At 34.4% G+C, this 21783-nt stretch overlaps 1 protein-coding gene and 1 non-coding gene across 20 annotated transcripts in view; both read right to left on the reverse strand.

Moving 5' to 3' along the window:
• Positions 1–21783, reverse strand: part of LOC105472068 (ankyrin repeat domain-containing protein 30B-like) — a 539363-nt gene that overhangs the window by 444450 nt on the left and 73130 nt on the right. For all 19 annotated transcript variants that reach the window (XM_071070098.1, XM_071070097.1, XM_071070095.1 and 16 more), the window contains 9 exons: positions 20577–20691; positions 20199–20372; positions 18203–18309; positions 16466–16603; positions 14186–14241; positions 11057–11118; positions 9741–9831; positions 4628–4656; positions 4462–4534 (listed from right to left, as the gene is read on the reverse strand). In XM_071070098.1, coding sequence (XP_070926199.1) covers positions 4462–4534; positions 4628–4656; positions 9741–9831; positions 11057–11118; positions 14186–14241; positions 16466–16603; positions 18203–18309; positions 20199–20372; positions 20577–20691 — 845 coding nt within the window. The remainder of the gene's footprint in view (positions 1–4461; positions 4535–4627; positions 4657–9740; positions 9832–11056; positions 11119–14185; positions 14242–16465; positions 16604–18202; positions 18310–20198; positions 20373–20576; positions 20692–21783) is intronic.
• Positions 15126–15232, reverse strand: LOC139356465 (U6 spliceosomal RNA). Its single transcript, XR_011608436.1, has one exon. It is a non-coding gene; the product is annotated as a U6 spliceosomal RNA (small nuclear RNA).

A 21783-nucleotide genomic window follows, 5' to 3' on the forward strand; every position in this document is an offset into this window, starting at 1 on the left:
CTACCTAGGGACTGCCAGCCATCACTCAATTATTAGCATACAAAGACATCACTTTGGAGATTCTAAACATTTTATGAGTTGTATGCCACAAAACAGTGTTGAAGACCAAACATATATTTCAAAATATAATATCCATGGTTTTGATTTCTGTAATTTCAGTTACTCATGGTCAACCATAGTCCAAAAATAGTAAATGGGGAATTCCAGAAATATATAAATCATAAGTTCTAAATAAGGTGTCATTCTAAGGAGTATGATGAAATATTAAGACATGCTGTTCCATCTCACCCAGGTCATGAATCATCCCTTTGTATAAGCTAAGTGACCATTAGTCATCAAAATGGTCTGTCATCAAAATCCCAACCATCAACATTATCATGGCTCAATGATCCAGGGTCACGTGAAGCAGATGATCCTCCTTCTGATGTGTAGTCAGATAGCCAGAAATAATTAGTAGCCTAACACCACATGACAGCACCTACCTCATTCACCTGACTTCATCTCATCACACAGGCATTATATCATCTCACAATCATCACACGAACAAGAAGGGTGAGTACAATACAAGACACTTTGAGAGACCACATTCACCTAACTTTGAATATAATATGTTGTTATTGTTTTATTATGACTTATTGTTAATCTCTCACTGTGCCTAATTTATGAATTAAACTTTATCGTAAATATGCACATACTTAAAAAAACATGGATGTATAGGGTTCCATACTATCCACAGTTTCAGACATCCAGTGGGTGTCTTAGAAAATACTCCCCATGGATAAGGGTGAATTACTGTACATGTGTCTGTGTGTGTGTGTGTGTGTGTGTGTGTGTGTGTGTGTGTGATAGAGAGATAGAGAGAGAGAGAGAATACAGATCTCCACTCTCCACAACAAGCACATAAAAAAGACAGCACTTTTCCTCATACAAGACCCTTAGGTTTTGACAATCCTGGAAAAATGCTGGCACGCATACTCCCCAGTCTACACAATTTTCCAGACCCTGGGTATGTTGACTGTTTCAGTTGCAAAGCGTTAGGTAGGATCTTGGGAGATTTCTTCTTGGACACCAGAAATATTAACCACATCAACAGTGTACCTAACAACTCTAAAATAATTCTTTTGAACAGATTATCACTGCAGAACTTGTAAGTTAACTCCAATTGACTTTTCAGTAATCTCACTGCTTGAAATTCTCACATTTAAAAGAAATTTGCCACATCATTTTCTCTCACTCCTCTCCTACTTTTCATTAGCCACTGTTCAGTCTCCTTTACGAAGTCCTTTGACTCTGTGAAATGTTGATATTTCCAGGGTTTTGTCAATGGCTTTCCTCTTATTCTACATCTTCTGCATCATGGATATACTCATTGAGATCTATGGCTTTGTCTAAAAATTATAATAAAATTATTCTAAGCCTGCATCTCCAACCAGAGTTCTATCTCCATCTAGAAATACCTATAATAATCCAATTACCTATTGAAAATATCCCACATAAATGTTTCATTGAACTCAATATGTGAAGAAAATTGTTGGTCTATCCCATGATTGTTTGCACTTTTCTGTTGACCTGACAATTTCTGACTCCTTCCCCATGAGCATTCCCCACGTGGAAACTTATGAATGACCTGAGATTTTTTCTCTCCCCTAGCTTTTTAAACTCAATAATCACTAAATCATATTAACCGTACCTCTTTTCTACATTTGTTTTATCTTTCCATTCCCACTGGAAATACAAACTTATTTATTTTATATTTATATTTCCTAGTTAGACATGGCCCCTTAACTGATGGCTTTCACAGGGAAAAAGAAACCCTACCTGTAGGGGATCGGACAAAGTGGTTAGAAAAATTATAAAGATAGTTATAGGAAATAGACACGAACCTTCTTGGAAGGCCGGTGGGGTTGCATAGCTTCAGTAAATGATTTGGCTGAAAGTAGCCTAATCCTCTTTACTTTGAGTTGATAGCAATATAGCAAACATCTAGGTAATGTGGCAGAGTTTATCCAAATAGCTTGTTTACTCACGTGGTCCTAAGACCAAACTTTGATCATCCGAGGGTGGGTGATTGCTCTGTACTGGGGGTCAGCAATGTTAATTACACTCTAGTGGTGTTTACTTGAGATCTTTGTCATTTACTCTGTACTAAATAATGCGAACTCTGCCACCTCATCGAGGCCAACAATGCAGACTCACGCAGCAGAGCCCCTGAGCCGCACTGACAGGCAAAATATCTATTTCAGTGTAGGTCTCTCATCCCTTGGTAGGTCAGGTTCCACGGGATGGAACTCGCAGGTGGTGCCCCGCAAGATGAATGCTGCAAAAGGATCACGACGGACCACTCAAAAATGAAGGTGAAAAGGACTGCGCAGTAAGTGAGTCAGTAAGTCATTGGTGCCCACTCGGGATTTCCAAGTTTGGGGAGAATTGTTCAGGCTAGGGTTTCATCATGGGACAACAATTATCAGCAGAAACAGTATATAAAAGTATTGAAAAAGCTGCTTAAAGTTAGTGGAGCCTCGGTATCACAGGCTCAATTAAGGGACCTAATGCAAACTGTTGTATTCCATAACCCATGGTTATGGGATTTCAAATTCAGCTCACCAAATGGTTTTTAGACAAAGTTTTACTGGAGTACAATCATGCCTATTTCCTCACACACTATCTATGACTGCTTTCATGCTACAATGGCAGAGTTGGAAAGCTGTGATAGAGACCACATCACCTAACATATTTCCTGTTTGGCCCTTTACAGGAGAAGTTTGCAAATCTCTGGTTTGTACCATGACCAGTATGCCCTAATACTTTAATCTAATCTTGGGACGCTGCTGCTCAAACAATTCCAATGAATCCCTGCAGAAAACATTGCTGGCTTCCTACACATAACCATTATTTATTCTTTCTTGCTACAGAAACACAAGTTAATTTATATATATATTATCCCATTACTCCCATCTCATCTACAAAACGAGAAATGATTCTAAGCTAATCACACTAATCACATTTGCTTTTCTAGTGACTGGTACAAATGAGTATTTGTACTTGGGATGTTGATTCAGGAGAAATACTTGAGTCTGGGAGGCAGAGGTGGTAGTGAGCTGAGATCATGCCATTGCACTCCAGCAGGACCGAAAGAGTGAAACTCTGTCTCCAAAAAGATAAATATTTAAAATGTATTCCTGTATGTTAAATATTTTCACTTTAATTTTTAACATTAATTGAAGCAGTAAATACTCCCACTTCAATAAAAGCTCTCTGATACAAGCTGTCATTTAATGTTGACTTTTAGTGGCTATGAAAGACAGCCTAATTAAATGCTTTCAGAGTTAAAATGACAAACTATGAGGCCTTAAATCAAAGTGGAGCTAATTGTATTAAGTACAACTAAAACACATGATAAGTAAACAAAAAAGGAATTTCCAATATAATATGTACAGTACAGTAAGATAAGAAAACAAATTCTACCTATAGTCTATAACTGCACACATATGTTGAGAATTTTTGTTTTTTTGTTTGCTTTTTGAGATGGAGTCTCACTCTGTCACTTAGGCTAAAGTGGCACAACCTCAGCTCACTGTAACTTCTGCCTCCTAGGTTCAAGAGATTCTCCTGCCTCAGCCTCCAGAGTAGCTCAGATTACAGGCACCCACCACCACAACTGGCTATTTTTTGTTATTGTTAGTAGAGATGGGGATTCACTATGTTGACCAGGCTGGTCTGGGACTCCTGACCTTAAGTTACTTGCCTGCCTTGGTCTCCCAAAATGCTAGGATTACAGGCATGTGCCACTGTGCACAGCCTGTTGTAAAATGTTTTAAACATGCATGGAAATGACAACAAAAACTAATTCAGGCTGTTTTGTACCTCTAGGCAATTAATTACAGTAGCATAAAAAGACACCAAGGCCAAATGCTTTGGAGTCACTCTTCTAAAACACTGTGTAGCAAAGAGTCATCAAGGAATGATTTCTTGACTTACTTTTTAATATTATAAGTCACACTCACACACACATTCAGTCAGCTAATTAAAAAGGAAAAAAACTGATTTTCTTTAGATTCTCAGAGTAACAACACTCACAACTGTCATGTCAGCAAGTGAAATTTTCCTCTAGGTAAATATCAGAATTCCAATCAGTATTTGAACCCCTGCAAATATTTGACATTCTCAAATTTCACCTGCCTTAAAACCAAGCACATACAGAAATTGCAAGTTGGAAACTTTATACTATCAGGACATTAAAGTTGAACCACATGAAGTAAAGCGGATTTTTTTTTTTAATCTCTAAATCTTATGCTTGTAAATGGCATTTTTTCAAACATAAATACTAACATTGGCATTATTTGTATCAAATTTTCCCATCAAATTTTGAAAAGAAAACAACATTGGGAATATAAGGCTCTCAGCATTTCAAATATTTTAATATTCTTCTTTCCAGAGTAAAATTAAAATTACAAAATTTACCTGCTTTGAATGTTTGTATATGCTTCATTTCTAAGGCTTTATTTGGAATAGAAACTTTCATTCCACAAGTAGGCTAAATGGGTTTGGAAACAAAATAATTAATACATAATGTATACTTCATAAAATATGTAGTTAATACTCAAGATAAAAATATAAAAGGTATTACCTTCAGAAGACCATCTTTATGAGGAGACTCTAAAAGAAAAGGGACGTATATAATTGATTATGTGCAAGCCTGTCAAAGCCTACCAAACATTCATACAGTGTGAATATGAAGATGAATCCTCATGCTTGGATTGAAAAGAGATTACACTAGGTTTCAGGGTCTTTTGGGTGATTGTATTTGTTAACATGCCTACTTGACAGAAATATACCTAAGAAAATTTCAAAAATAGATTTCAGCAAACATGCTGTGAAGATTTCAACAGTGAAAATATATTTAAAGTGACAATAACTGAAGCACAAAAATCCTAATAGAAGTAAGAGTAAGCTGCTGTATAAGGAAAGAAGTTGTATTCAATAAGATGACCAAGTCATGCCCCCACCACCCCCCAACAAAAATAAATACCCAAGATAATGGTAGAATGCAATATTTTATTGTTAAGGAAACACATCAGAATCACTTATGTCAATATACTACATGTAGCTATTATGTTCTTCAATTTGTCCTGTAATTTAGGAATTGCAAAGCTGCGATGAGAGTTCAAAGGTACAATTTACTTATCATTACAGAGAATGTTCTAAATTTATCAGCATATCTACGTATAGAATAAAAGTTAATAAACATATTCATTTTTGTACCTCTGTGAAATACAAGTATTTTTACATTGATGGGGTTCTCTAGCTTAGTTCTCTTAAAATTTCCTGATCCACTTATACAAAAAGGTTCAAGCACACCCATCAACAAACCAATATAGGCCAGGTGCAGTGGCTCATGCCTGTAACTCCAGCACTTTGGAAGGCTGAGGAGGGCGGATCTCTTGAGGCCAGGAGTTCCAAACCAGCCTGGATAAAATAGCGAAACGCAGTCTCCACTAAAAATACAAAAATCAGCCAGGTATGGTGGCACATGCCTGTATTCCCAGCTACATGGGAGTCTGAGGTACGAGAATCACTTGAACCCAGGAGGCGGAGGTTGCATTGAGCCAAGATCATGACACTGCACGCCAGCCTGGATGACAGAGCAAGATACTGTCTCAATAAAAGAAAAAAAAAGAAATCTAATATGAAAGTATCAAAAACTAGAAGTAAATTTCCAGAGGCTTTTTATATATCATTAACCTGTGTATTTCAATGTTAGAATAATGGTTATTGAAAATAATAGTTTTAGTGTTCAAGGAATGTATATTACAATTGTTTTGTTTCTAAAACTAATTCTATCTGTTCTACCATGTGAGTTGTTAAACTACTGTTATGAAAAAATTCTTATAGAAAAAAGCTTCAAGAAAAAGTAGACATCTCTTTGATTTAGAAATATATCTCATTTCATCAAATAATATGAATAAAACATTTTAATCTCTCATTTTTCCCTACTTTTTTTTTTCAGTATGACACACTTTAGTATATTTAGAAATACCAACTACATATGTGGTTTTCTTTGAGAGATAATTGATCAATAATTAAGACACTCAGGGATATAAACTCTCTAAAACACACAAAATTTATGTCTACCCATTTGAACGCTAAATATGCATGACTATATTGCATGTATGTGTTTTAGAAAAAAAGTGCTTAAAATTGTATTCAATACACTTTAAATAAAAACCTGCTTTAATTACAATGAGAAGGTCCTTCTCGATTCATTAATATCTTTAAAATTTACTTCTGAAGCAGTGAAGAAAACTTAGAAATTCATATATAAGAAATGATACCATTAATTCATCTGCTTGTTTTAGGTAAAAATTTGATAAATGTACATCCTCACTAAGTGCAAAGAAAGCAGAGTGTCATGAGACAGGAAATGAATATGTAACCAAAATATTTTCCCTTATAAAGACAATAGCTGGCTTTAAACTTTCTAACACAAGATAAAAAAGCAAAACACGAAGAGATGAAACATTAAGGGCTATCTCATCATCAAGAAACCATTTATCACTTGGCACTTAAGAATCCTATGTATGGTTGAAAACTGGTTTTAAATCGTGATCTGATTATCCCTGAAGTTCAAAATCCATGCAGAGGAACCAGGTAGGGAAATACTACCTTAGTTATTTTTTTGTTACTTTTATTTTTATAAAGGAGTACATTGGAGTTTTTTAGAGTCAGGACAGGTCACATGGCATATCTCTAAAGATTAGTGAGCCACATTTTTAATGGCTATTGAAATGTATGGCTGTACATACTTGTATTTTGAGTACTTCACTTTTAATTTCTAATATAGCATGAAGTAGGACATACACTTTAACCAAGGCTTGTTAACACCTGTAATTATAATTACATTGCTTTTTAGTCACCATGAAGAGAGTCTAATTAAGTGGTGCAAAGTAAAAATGCACACTATGAATTTTTTTTCTTTTTTTTTTAGATGGAGTCTTGCCCTGCGGCCCAGGCTGGAGTGCAGTGTTGCAGTCTGGGCTCACTGCAAGCCATGCCTCCTGGGTTCACGCCATTCTTCTGCCTCAGCCTCCTGAATAGTTGGGACTACAGGTGCCCACCACCACGTCCGGCTAATTTTTTGTATTTTTACTAGAGATGGGGTTTCACCATGTTAGCCAGGATGGTCTCAATCTCCTGACCTCGTGATCCGCCCACCTCAGCCTCCCAATGTGCTGGGATTACAGGGTCAGCCAACGCGCACAGCCTGAAATCTTAAAATAAATGAAAAATGAGCTAATCGCTGAACAAAAAAAAAAAAGTTGCTATAGAATGACAAGAACATTGTACAACCATTTATATATGATTTTTGCAAAAAGTGTTAATAACAATATGTATATGCTCAGTGATGAGGAGAGAAGTGATCTTGAATCAGAGGAGCAAATCATGACACTGAGAAAATAAATGCAAAGGCTGAACGTTGAATGCTACACAAGGTGTCTTTAATGCAATACATTATAATAATTTATATCGCCCGGCGCGGTGGCTCAAGCCTGTAATCCCAGCACTTTGGGAGGGCGAGGTGGGAGGATCACGAGGTCAGGAGATCGAGACCATCCTGGCTAACCCGTTGAAACCCCGTCTCTACTGAAAAATACAAAAAACTAGCTGGGCGAGGTGGCAGGCACCTGTAGTCCCAGCTACTCGGGAGGCTGAGGCAGGAGAATGGTGTAAATCCGGGAGGCAGAGCTTGCAGTAAGCCTAGATCCGGCCACTGCACTCCAGCCTGGGCGACAGAGCAAGACTCCGTCTCAAAAATAATAATAATAATAATAATAATAGTAGTAGTAGTAATAGTAATAGTAATAATTTATATCATTACATTACAAACATTCATCATGTTCTTTAATATGCCCTGTCATTGAGAAAGTACAGTTTGAATGAGAGTTCAGCTGAATGTAGAATTAACATCTCATCAGTAAAAATGTTATGAATTAATCAGCTTAGATATATACTTAGGGCATAATACTAAATATAAATATTCATTGATTTTCATACCCATATGGTATAATAGTATGGCAACATTTTTGTAATTTCTAGCTTAGCCATCTCAGTATTTCTTGATCCACTCATGGAGGAAAATGCACAAACCTCATCAAGAATAGCAAATTCAATAAGCTTTCAATACTGATATATTTGTTTTTAATTTATTCGCAACAGACTTGTTAAATATTAATAACATTTTCTATGTAAAAATCAGCATAATACCTATGAATAACAATAACCTAAGTATTCAAGTCATAAATTCAGAATTTTATGGTTTCTTAAATTAGTCTGGTTTGGTGTATCATGTTATTCTCTAATGAATTTTTATAAAATGGTAATTTTACCAACACAATTTGCTTCCTTAAAAATAAAGCCAAGCCAAGGTTCTTACATTCAAGCATCTCTTACTCAAATTGCAAATATCAACAAAATATATACATATATATATTTGATGCCTCATATTAATAAAGAAAATTAATGAGACACTGAGGTTTAGTCCAATTCTACTAACCCTCATGATTCCAGTCGTCTCCGGCGCACCAACACTCTAACATTCTGCAGTAAAAATATTCTAAATGCTTCTGAAGTGAGTTCACTCAATTTTCCTTCATAGAAAATCCAAAATAATCTAGCTGACTTCTCTCTTGTCCCCTGCTTCCTGTCTCACAATCTCTCCTCTTTAGTAAAAATAATCTCTAGACCTGTGCTCTTGATTCTTCCCATTCAACACCTGTTAAACTTCTTTTCCCCACTCTTTCCTTTCTCTTTGTTTAGTGGTAATATCTTCCTTCTATAATTTCTATTGTGTTGCCCCTTCCTTCTTCAACTCTGGCTCAAAACATACTCAAAAATAAGATCAACATAATCCTTTCCCCTGACCCTTTTCCATTGCAACCTTCTACTCAATTGCTCCTCTTCCACATTTTTCCCAAGAATGGCCTCTCCTCTTGCTACTCAGAGCAAGGTCCAAGGACCACCAGCATCAGCATCGCCTGAGAACTTACTAAAAATGCAGAATCCCAAGTTGGCTGAATCACAGTGTGAATTGTTAACAAGGTTTCCAGCTGATTTTCTATGAAAACTTCTGGTATATACGGATTGTATATGACAAATTATATACATATGTGGCTGTGCACATAGGCTTACTCTCACCTACTGCAAATAGAACACAGTTCTCCATGGTCAAGTGCTTCCATCCCTAATGGCTTCCCACCAGTGAGAAATACAGGAAGAATCAGAATACCTTTGCTGTAATTCTCTGGTAAATTTTGGTACTAGAAGGTCACTTTTTATTCTTCCCAAATTTCTAACCATACCCAATCTCTTTGTAAAGAATTATTTCATTTTATCATCCTCCATTATATAAACATGCTTCCTGTTCCTTCATGTACTCTCTGTACACTCTGTCTCTCTCAGTCTTCATTTCCTCTTTTACTACTTTCTTCTTTCTTATTTTCTTATTTTCCTCAGGTCTTGGAATATCTTGAATTCAAACTAGTAATTCAGCTCCGTTTCAGCGCTCTCAATATAGTCTGTTGTCAACACTTGATAAGATGTATAACTTATCACCATTTCACTTCTCTTTTTCTCCGCACTTTGCATTTAGAAGATAATTCTCTTTGGCTATTAGAGGATATTCTTCCTCATCAGTTTAGAGAAATATTTGGTCAAATGGCTTTTAAGTAAATAATGGTTCTTACCTTCTAATTTTTCACTTATTGTATGGAATTCTTTTTGAGGTGTAGCCTTGGGTAAACACACATCCTTCTGTGAAACAGTCTCACGGTCACTCTGTTAAAAGTAATACCAATAAATAATTTAAATGGAAAAATCCTAATAATGAAGAGTATCAAAATTTTCTAATTCAAATCTTTTTTAAAAACACAGTTTCCTGCTTCACAAGCAATTCAATTTTAGAGCAGATATGTATAAAGAACCAAAACATTTTGATAGAAAACCTCACGTAATACGGTCTACATCAAGCTTATCTTTACGTTCATGTGGCCATTAACTTGGTTACTGAGCAGGAAAAACACATCACATTCGCGAAAAAATTCACTCATGCATATTTCAAAAATTATCTCTTAAAAATATCTAACTTATCAGCAATATGTTTTCGACAAAATTTATGCTGACAGAAAGTGCTTGAATAGAATGTAAATGCAGTAAGAAAAATAATTATGTCATGTCTAAATCAAAGCAAACAATATTAAAGTCTTTTTGTCTCATGACAAATCAGATAAAATCTACCTGTCTATTCACTTCCACCCTTTGCTGTTACCACCAGGCAGCAGCTGCTTGTTTGTAAGAGGTCAGATCCTTTCTTTGTCTTTCCATAGTTGTGACCTTAAAATACATCACTACTATTTGACACTCAACCTGAGGCAGCTTGACTGCCACAGAGGACCTCAAGGAGTTCTATTTGTGAAAATAATTTATATTTTTAAAAGAATACACAACCAATACTCTTGTTATTATAGTCCCACAAGGTTTCCTATTCCTCAGACTTTTCTTTCTCCTGAAATGTTCCCTCAGCTCTATACTGAACAATAAAGATACGTCAATACATTCAAGTCTCAGCCATTAACTTTTCTGGCCCCAACTTTTACAATACTGCTGTTTAAACTGTCTCTCTATGAAGCCAGTTAGAACTTCTGTACATCTAAATATACCACAGAATCATATATTTGCCCATAACTGGACTCAGTGTCATTCTTTTGTTTTTAGACAAACGTACTTCAGATCCCATGTGAACTTCTAGTGACTTCTAAGCCTTATGTTTTACACTATACCACACTGGTTTCTTAAATTAATCCTACAAATAAGCAGGATTTCACTATGAAGCAGTAATCTACCTAGCACATAGATTCTCTATTCAGTGTACTCTGAAAAATATCAAAAACAATTTGGGGTGGACATACGCAGAGGTGAAAAAATAAAGCCTAAGCCTCTGATTTTGTGTTTTCATATCATGCAGTACTAATATTAAAACAAAAACTTTAATAATAAATAGTACCTCTAAATCCCAAGAATTTTCTTCTTTGTCCTTTTGTTTGGATTCTGATGGGATCATCTGATCTATAAAAGGTTAATCACACAAACATTCATGAGAACACTTCTCTACTATAAATTTTAAAAACATATACAAATCTACTTTCATTTGTGAGTCTGTGATATTTCCTCTGTAGCCCATATATTCTTTTTTTTTTTTTTTTTTTTTTTTTTTTTTTGAGACAGAGTCTCGCTCAGTCACCCAGGCTGGAGTGCAGTGGTGTGATCTCAGCTCAATGCAATTCAAGCAATTCTCCTACCTCAGCCTCCCAAGTAGCTGGGATTATAGGCAAGGGGCCACATCGCCCCGCTAATTTTTCATATTTAGTAGAGACAGGTTTCACCATGTTAGTCGGGCTGGTCTCAAACTCCTGAGTTCAAGCAATCCATCTACCTTGGCCTCCCAAAGTGCTAGGATTACAGGAGTGAGCCACTGCGCCTGGACACTATCAAACTTTTAAAGCTTTAATTCTTCACCTTGGATATAAAATGTCTGACACATGCTGAATACAGTAACAACATGACATAATAAGTAATAATTATAAGCTCTCAAAGGGGTTCTGGCACAGAGTAAGCACTAAATAAAGTAATAAATAATAAAAAGATGATAATAACAAGAAAAATGCTTAGTACCTTAGTAAAGTAGTAAATAATAAAAAATGACAATGATAATAACAAGGAAGATGCTTAGTGCCATAAAGATACCTGACAGTTGTTAAGTGGACAAGTGGATAAATGAATAAAAAATATTTTTTAGGAAATTCTGTTGGAAAAATGCAGAAATTCAATAGGGACACCTGTACTGTATTATGAGCACCTCAAAGACCCAAACAATGTGTATTCTATCTTTGTCTCTTGCAACTTGCAAAACCTAACTTATAGAGGTCCTTTGATAAATATATAATAAATAAGTGCTCATATAGTTCATATTGTACAATGCATTATATCACATTTAGATATCACAGTAGCATTTTTGTTATTATGAAAAATTTTTGTAACTTTATTATAATTTGTTGAGCCTAGAGTTAAGCTATTTGAATATTTATAATGATAATATTTTGACTATTAGAAACACAGTCTCTTGTTGTAACAAATTACTATTAACACACTAATTATCCAGCAGATAGAACAACATATCTTGTTCTAATGAAGTAAATATATCTTATTTGGTTTCAACTTAGGGGGAATGAAGTTGATAATAGTGAGACCTTGTTGGTACAACACTATGTAACATAACCTGCGCTTCTCAACAAAAAAAAATTGCTTTTCTGACTTCTACATTCAGTAAGTATCTTTGAAAAATAATCTCCTATTGGTACAGAGGCACCCTGGCTAAGTTTTGTGATTCTTGTTGGTATTTGTTTATGGTGCCAGAAAAGTATTACTAAATTTCAAGTTCTAAAGATAGTTACTTTTTTAGTGACACAAGTCACCGTGCCACAGTTGATCCTTGAATAAGGGTTTCACTGTAGGAGCCCACTAATAGGCAGATTTTTCTTTTCCGTTGCCACTGCAAGATAGCAAGACAAATCTCTCCTCTGCCTCCTCCTTATCAGACTACTAACATGAAGGCAAATAAGAATGAAGACCTTTATGTATAATAATTCACTTCCACTCAATAGTGAATATATTTTTTCCTTCTTATAAAAGTTTCTTTCTTCCAGCTCACATATAAAATAGAAACTATGAGTTAATTGACTGTTTATGCTTTCAGTGAGGCTCCAGATCAACAGTGGACTACTAGTAAAGTTTTGGAGGAGTCAAAAGAAACAGATTTTCATATGAAGCAGATTTTCAGCTACATGGGGGATCAGCACCCTAACTCTCATTGCTCAAGACTCAACTGTAATTAATTCTCATTTACTAAATCCAAACTATGTATTGTAAAAATTAAATAGAGCCCAGAAGTTCAATATCAGCCTGGGCAACATAAGGAGATCCTGTCTCTAAAATAAATAAATAAATAAATAAATAAATAAATTTTAAAAACCCTGTTTCTTCATCGGTTATTGTGGGAGTTCAGTCAGGCTGGTGAAAAACATTTTAATATGAAGTTATAGGACATAGACACAAATCTTCTTAGAAGGCCAGAGGGTTTTGTAAAAGTCTCAAGATAAGGTTATGGCTGAAAGCAGCCTAATTCTTACCTTGAGTAAATAGCTTAAAGTGGGTACAAAGGAAGGTAGAGTAGTTTATCTAAATAGCTTATTTACTTATGTGGTCTTAAGACTAACTTTTGATCACCCATGGGCAGGATGGCTCTCCTGGGGTGGGGGGGGTGACCAGATTAATTACCCACAGGTGTGTTGACTGAAAGCCTTTGTCATTAAAACTTTGCTAATAAATGCCCACAGGGCCAGCTAGCCAGAACTGTGGCTGCTGACTCTTTATAGCACCTTCCTTGGTGTCTGTAATCAGCTCAGAACCCTTGCTGCTCTTTCACTGAATATGGGTGTCTGGGTATGTGTCTCAATCATCTGTAGGACGGACCGCCGCAGGTTATAATATTCAAATGTTACAGCTTTCTGTTATTAATTCCTACTTTTCATTATTAGATGTTCAATTCTTTGTGGCTTGTAATTCAGGGCATGTAAGCTACTTTATAATTTGTGATAAAATTTGTTTATAAATATATGAATTCATTAATATATGAAGCAGATTTTCAGCTGCTTAAATTAAATTGGCTAACCTAAGCATCCCCTATTACTGAGTTCATCAATCACAACAAGGGTTATACATTTTATAACAAGCCTAAGTTGTTAGGACAATTGAGGAAACATGCAATATACAAACTTAAAAATTGCATTACTTACGTATAGAAAAGTATTATATAGGATTTTAGGGACCATAATTAAACAAATATTTTTTCAGATAATATTTTTTGAGATTATAAACTACCTACAATGAAATTATTAACTAATTCTGAATTATAAACTAAAAATTAAAGCTACATATATATATATACACACACACACACGTACATATGTAAACACATGCTAGTTACACATTGCTTTTTGAATTGCCTTTTTGTGATCAACACTTCCATAATCTTATGGTAGCACCACCAAGAGTAGTTTACTATCAGAAGTCTTACCTGGACCAGCATTTTTAGATAATTTTTGTATATATTCCAAAAGTTGTTGATGAATGCTAGGTATTAAAATGTAATAAATAAAATTACTATTTTAACACTGATATTATAAAAAGCATTTACCAAATGTATTAAGTTCTTAGAGTATTTCAGACAATATCAGAGCTAATATCAGAACATTACTTATTCCATAGACTTTAAGTTTGTTAGCTCTATGAACTTATTAAGTTTCTAATTAAAGAAGAATTAAAGTACGATGAAATAGTCATGAATTGAGGGCAGTATAACTCAGTAAATTAACTACAGTTAGCTTGACTTAATTTTTTTAAAAAAGTGTTTCTTCATAGGTTATAATGTTCAAATGTTGCAGTTTTCTGTTATTAATTCCTACTTTTGGTTATTAGATGTTCTAGTCTCTGTGGCTTGTAATTCAAGGCATCTAAGCTATTTTATAATTTGTAATGAAATTTATTTATAAATGCATTAATTCATCAAATTGGATAACCTGATTATCCTCTATTACTGAGCTCATCAGTCACACCAAGGGCAGAAAACTAATAGATGTCAGCATCTGGCTTGGACTACTACTACTCTTTATCTACCTCCTTAAATCTGAACTAACAAATCTTTGTTAAAATGAGGCTTAGTCACTATGTTCATTTCCAGCTGCTGTGGAAGACAAAACCCTACCACTGTTTTTTGTAAGTTCCACAAAGAAGATGCAAGTTGTTATTTTCTCATTTCTGAGATGCCTACTTACAACATATTTGCACAGAAGATCCTATGTGTTGCTCACCACATCTCATTTCATACATCACCTACATAAATATTTTTTGTATGAAAATCACAACTGCAATACTTGGTGTCACGCATTTTGCTTTGACTCACACCGTTTCCTTGGAGCTAGTTAGAAAGTAGTCAAACGTCCTTTTTGGGGACTGCAAGAAATATGCAACACTTCACAGATTTGTGTGCCATCCTTGTGCAGGGACCATGCTGATCTTCTCGACATTGTTTCAATTTTAGTATATGTACCACTGAAGCCAGAACAGATCCCAACTTTTACACATGAAGACTGATCAATGATGGATGAGGCTTAGCTCTGTTAAATCTAACTAACTTACTTGAGATAGAGTGAAGTCTATTGAATGGCTTCATGGTAATGCAGAATTTGAAAATATTTTAAAACTCGAGATAGAGATGCAAGTAGCATGGGAGATTTTTGCTTTTAGGAAAAAAGAATCACTTGAGGGGACAACTACAAGTTGGAACCGACTACAAATTTGGAAAGATGACATAGGATCTTACAGAATAAGATGAGGCCTTCCACTACCTATAAAATGGTGCCTCACGGGATATAAATTGCTAGGGATATAGATCTGGTAACAAAATAAAAATGGATCTCTAATTTATTCCTGTAACATTATTTCAACCTGTCTTACAGTTTTAAATTATCACAACTAATATTTGCTAGAGAAAATAGAAAAAAGTCATTCAAAGGATAACTTACCATGAAGGTCTAGGCCAAGTCCAGGCTAAGATGTGGGTTTCACATCAGGTTTTGAGTGGGAGGAGAAGGGTCAATTTGCTCACTATGTGGGTGGCTAAAGTTAAAAGTCCTAGCTGCCAGAGCAGGGTGCTGGTACTTTGGAAATAATGGCTGAGAATATGTATGTGAACTTTAAAAATCTAATGACTTTGAAGTCTACATATGGATCACCATAAAGGCTGAGGGATCTATGTCAGTAAGGTCACAAAGGTCAATCATTACCAGACTGCAGGAGCAGTTTCAATGGCAATGATGCAGCAACAGAATCAATGGAAACAACAAAATTCCTACTTTTATACATGAAGACTGATCAATGATGGATGAGGCTGAACTCTGTTAAATCTAACCAACTTACTTGAGATATGGCGATTTCCGCCTCCAATCCTTTTGACTTATACAAAAAGAATGTCTTCCTTGGACTTACGGAACCCTTTGGATTTTTTTTTTTTTTTAATTCAAGTATTTAGATATGGAAGACAGCCCCTAGGGGACACTATCAGGTTTTCTGCTAAAGTGGACATTTCAAGACCCAAATAACTAATTAGAAAAATCAACTAGACAACATTAGGGATAAAGTTGTTGAAAGTCCTTAAATAAAGAATCTTGGACACGATACTCCTAACTAGTCTAGCTTTTTGCCTAGTTTCTGGCTGATGAAGTGAACTAACTCACATTCAAAAACTACCTGAAACAAACTATAAAATCTCACCTAGCCTCTAAATGTAAACACTTACTGATCAAATCCACAAGCAATAGCATAACGTACTGCAGTCATTCCACACGTATCTTCAGCAAAGACGTCAACATTTCGCAGAAGCAGCATGCCGACTATCTCTGATGATCCATGACATACAGCGAACATGAGAGCTGTGCTAAAATAACAAAGAGATAACTTCATTATTATGAGCAGAACCAATTTAATATATGCCTGTCAGTGTAGAATTAACCATTTACATGTACTAACAAACATAAATATCTTGAGTGCTCAAATGTTTATCCTTGTAAATCACCACGAAGGCTGAAAGGAAGGAGCAAAAAGACTCATGTCCCAATGGGATATGGCATACTAGAATTGACTAATATAAAGTCCTTTGAGGAGCAAGAAATTATGCTCTGTTCACTAATCTAACAGAGGCAAAGATTTAAGTGAAGAATTATCTATTCCTTCCTTAGTCTGATGTAATAGTTTATACTTCAAAATCAGCTAGAAGTCAGACCAGTGACAGCAATCTGAAGGCTTAAAACAATATTAGGAATAATGATATTAGTAGTAGTCATGGTAAGTTTAGTTAATGATGCTGATAAGAATGTATGAGACCCTGAATTAAATGCTGTTGATATTCATAATGTTACTTCAATGCAATCATCCTTAAAGGACATATTATTATTCTCTTTTTCATATAGAAAATCATACTTGGTATTAAGTAATGTTTGCAAGGTCAAACCTATCAAGTGAGGAAGCTAGAAATTAAACTCAGTCTTGTATGAATCAAAAGCCTCTTTTCTCTTTATTACTCACCTATGGCTTATCTTAATTAACTAAAATGTTAATCCAATTAAAGATGTATTTCTTCCCTCTAACCATACAAATTAAAAATAAAAATACACTATGAATAAAAAAGGAAAAATAATAATAAATTCACAGTATCTGGTGATAGCAATTAATAGTCACATAGGGATAACCTAAAATTAATATTCTTCAAATGAAACAACTTAAAGCAAACAGTTATCCTAAAGACAAAATGGTTTTAAACTCCTATTTCTATTTAATTTTGCTTTTTTTTCCTTTGGGACAGAATCTCGCTCTGTTACCCAGGCTGGAGTGTGGTGGCACTATCTCAGCTCATTGCAACTTCTGCCTCCAGGTTCAAGCGATTCTCCTGCTTCAGCCCCCCGAGTAGCTGGGACTACAGGCATGTGCCACCATGCCCAGCTAATTTTTGTATTTTTAGTAGAAACGGGGTTACACCATGTTGGCTAGGCTGGTCTCAAACTCCTGGCCTCAAGTGATCCAACCACCTTGGCCTCTCAAAGTCGTGGGATAACAGGCGACAGTTACCATGCCGAGGAAATATTGCATTTTTAAAAAAGTGTATAAAAAACAGAAGTCTGAAAAATACTATAAAAGTGTTAATCATTCAATATTGAATTATAAAGTAAACTTAAAAAGTTCATACTTCTTAAAACTAATAGAGAACCACTGTAGCTAACAGAAGATAATGCAACCAAAAACATCAGATTACACATAGGAATCAGTCAATATAATAAGAGAAGATAAATCCTACTATATACTGTTCTTTATGTTGACCAGTCAAAATAATTGCTTTTCTTCTGATAATTTGTGTTGATATTTTCACTATAATCTAATAATTTTGAGTAAATGTTATTTAAAATTGTTATTACTCTAGAATAAGTGTTATTACTCTAGAACACTGCACAAGTGTTTTTTAATAAAAAAAGAAATACTATACCATTTAAAGCTATTGACTGCATTCGCATTTGCATTTTTTGTCAGTAAAAATTCCACAATTTGCTCACTTCTTTTCGTTATGGCCAGTAAAAGTGGTGTGAGGCTAGCCTGTAAAATAGCAAAACAATTTAAAATTCAGGAAATTACATATTTCTCAGCTGAACTGAAAACCTTATATAATATCCTATGAACTTAAACACATAAAATAGAAAGTAAGTCAATAGCAGTCTCTTCTTTGTCCCTTTTCTGTACTTTCCCATGCACTGCACCTTCCCTTGTAAATATTCAGCCTCTGCATCACCATGTTAACTCTGGTTATCTCCAAAAATCATTATATTATAATGATTTTATGGTTTCCCATCTAAACCAAGAGCTTCTTGAGGGCAAGGGCTGTATCTTTTATCTCTATATCCTTAAACCCTAAGACATAGTAGTAAATACTTTGTTTTTGACTAAATTAGTAATCTAAATTGTTACTCCTAAAGCAGTGTTTCTTAAACTATATTCCAAAGAATAATTACCTTACCAGAAGCACTATACCTCAACAGATTCTACCATTATCTATTTTCAAGAATATTATAAAACTGTGAATTAAATGTCCATTATTCAATAAATGACTTGAGCTTTGACTATTCCTTATTTGACATTATATTTCTGTGGCAGACATTAACATTTGACAAATTATAATTTCAGGGATACAGATCTGAAAGTTTCCCAAGAAAAATGGAGGTTTCCTTTGGGTAATACCAACTCGCTTGATTCTCTTCTATCAATAATCCCAAGATCCCAGATGCTGATGTCAAGCACACCTGTTCTACATGGGTCACTAAGGAAGTGACTCTAAATTAATAGAGATTGGCTTCAAATGAACTTTGATTGCTTATTATTAAATGGTCCATGGGGTTTCTCCTATTACAAGACAATAGAATTTTATCTCAGCTATTAAAAATTCAGTATGAAAGTTTATTCTCAATTATAATGATAATCCTAAGATTCTAATGCATATCTACTTCTTAAAATGCAACAATCCATTTTTATTCTGGTTTCTATGTTGTTGCTACTTAATTTTTGGCAAAATATCAAAAATATGAATAAAATGACTTATTAATGAAAGTTCTAACTCATCTATATGGATTAGCATAATAGAAGCCACTAAATCACTTGAATTTTAAGGGACAATTCTGAGGAGAAGCATGTAATATTTTCTGCAATAGGCATAACCTATTCAAATATAACCATGATTAGTCTAAAAAGGCTTAAAGGCATTTTAATAGAAGATAATTATTTATGGTTTATATACAGAAAAATCATTGTTTAAAAAGTCTTCTAAATTCTAGAAGTCAACCCCATTATTAATGAATTAATGTAAAATATAAACTATACAAACTATATATTATAAACACCTATCAACTGTCTTGAATACCTTGAAATCTTTACCAAAATATATTATGAAAGAGGAATTGATAACTGAAATATTTGCAGAGGCAAAAGAGATAAGTCAAGTAAGTGATGTAACTAGGTGGGCACAGAAGCAAACTGGAAACATATGCTTTATGTAAAGCTAGAACGTCTTCATAGTATACCAAACAGTCATATGGGCTCAAGAGACACCAGATTCAATCCTTTAAGAGGAAACCCAGATTTCTGCATATTTCCTAAATTTTACATGTTGACTCAATTTATGCAGGCAAATTTTGCTTTCCTCTAGTTTTACACTAACTGGGAAGAAAAAAAACACTTGTGTGGGAAAGAATATTTGAAAAACTTTTACCTTTAACAAATTCAAATATTTACCATGAATGCACAGAAAAGCCATACTCTCTAATAGTTCTTGTAAAAACATAAATATTTAAAGTAAAATCTTAGACAATTAACTTCTTTCAAGCTATTTTCATTCAAGGAATGTTTGAGTTTCCAAATATAAAAAACCGTACACATGTTAATGTTAAAACAAATTGATTTCAAATATTTTGAAAATAACATTGGTTAATGTCTACCTTGTTTTGCGTTTCGATGACTGCACCGTGGGACAGCAGTTTTGCCACCACTGACAAATTCTTATTATAAACAGCATAATGGAGAGCTGTGTTGCCATACACATCTACAATATTTAGACCGGCACCAGAGTCTACCAGAATATTTGCACAATCCTCCCTCTGGCATTGTAGAGCCTGTCAGTATTAAAGCAAGAATTATTATAAACTAAATAATTTATAATATAAATTATAAAGAATATAAATTATAAAGTATAGGAAATCAAAATAAATATTCCACAGGTTTCAAAACTAGTTGTATTTCAATGAGATAAATTCATTTTTATTCTATGTATTTAAACTAAATCTATCTCCTGCTGAAAAAAACTGGCTACTGTTTACCTTCATCAGAGGTGTCCTGTTTTCACCATCAAGGACGTCAAGCTGGCACTTTCTGTCTACCAGAAATGTTACTACTTCCGCATGGCCGTTGACACAGGCCCAGTGTAGAGCAGTCCTATGAGAGTGAGAGGACTTGTTGGCAAAGTGTAGTCCACTGTCTCAAAACATACAATTATTTATGTAATTGTAAACATTAAATGCCATGCTCTTTTTCTGCCTTCAAAACAAATATTTAATATTCTCCTGAAGAAAGTACAGCATTCATTTACTCTCATTACTCACTGCATTAATGAAAGAGTGGTCCATCTGAATAGAAAGAGCTTGGTCTTTGGATTCAGTTCAACTTGGGCTTGAATATTACTTTAAGGTCTTTCACTTTCTAGCTGTCACTTAAACTTTCTGCACCTCAATTTTCTCATCAATGAAATGAAGATGAATACAGCAGTTATCTCACAGGTTATCACTATGATGCCTCAATGAGAATCTATGCAAAGTATTTTGGAGAGTTCCTAGCACATGTAACAGCTCGGGAATTGTTAGATACTATAATTATTACTACTGCTTAACAAAGACAACATTTTCAGTAAAATGGTGCAATTATGCCTACTTTGTGGTGTGTTTTAAAGGTTAGAGATAACATTGTGTTTTAATGATTCTAAGATGCTCAATTTCTCATATTTTAACATTTCTGATTGAAATGCCACTTATAATTCATTATTTATTACCACTATGTTTGGCAGAAATTTAAATAATCTTTTACTGGTGCATAAAATAAGGAGGCATCACACAATTCACAGTGCCTTCCAAGAAGTGGAATATAGTATATACAACAGGACAAGGGCAGTCCTAGTCACAGGATTAACACTGAAAAAAATTTTAGCCTTTTAGAGTACTAAGCAAAAGGAGAGTTGAAATAAAAACAACAAATTATTAAAACACAGTACTTCTTTAATATTTTAAAAGCTTCAAGCCAAAGGAAACTTGGGATTCAAATAAATAGGTATGGCTCATCTAATTCTGTATTTAGATTTATAGAATGTATGTAAATTCTATTTAGATTTATAGAATACATGTAAATTAGGTATTTCCAATGATTAATATTGCTATTTAAAGCTATTATAAATTTCCAAAATTACTAGTTTCTCACTTCAGAAGTGTTTTTGTTTGAAAGATGAGAGGAAAAGCTTCAATTGAGATTCAATCCTAA

This window comes from Macaca nemestrina, chromosome 9 (genome assembly GCF_043159975.1).
Source record: "Macaca nemestrina isolate mMacNem1 chromosome 9, mMacNem.hap1, whole genome shotgun sequence".
Lineage (NCBI taxonomy): Eukaryota > Metazoa > Chordata > Mammalia > Primates > Cercopithecidae > Macaca > Macaca nemestrina.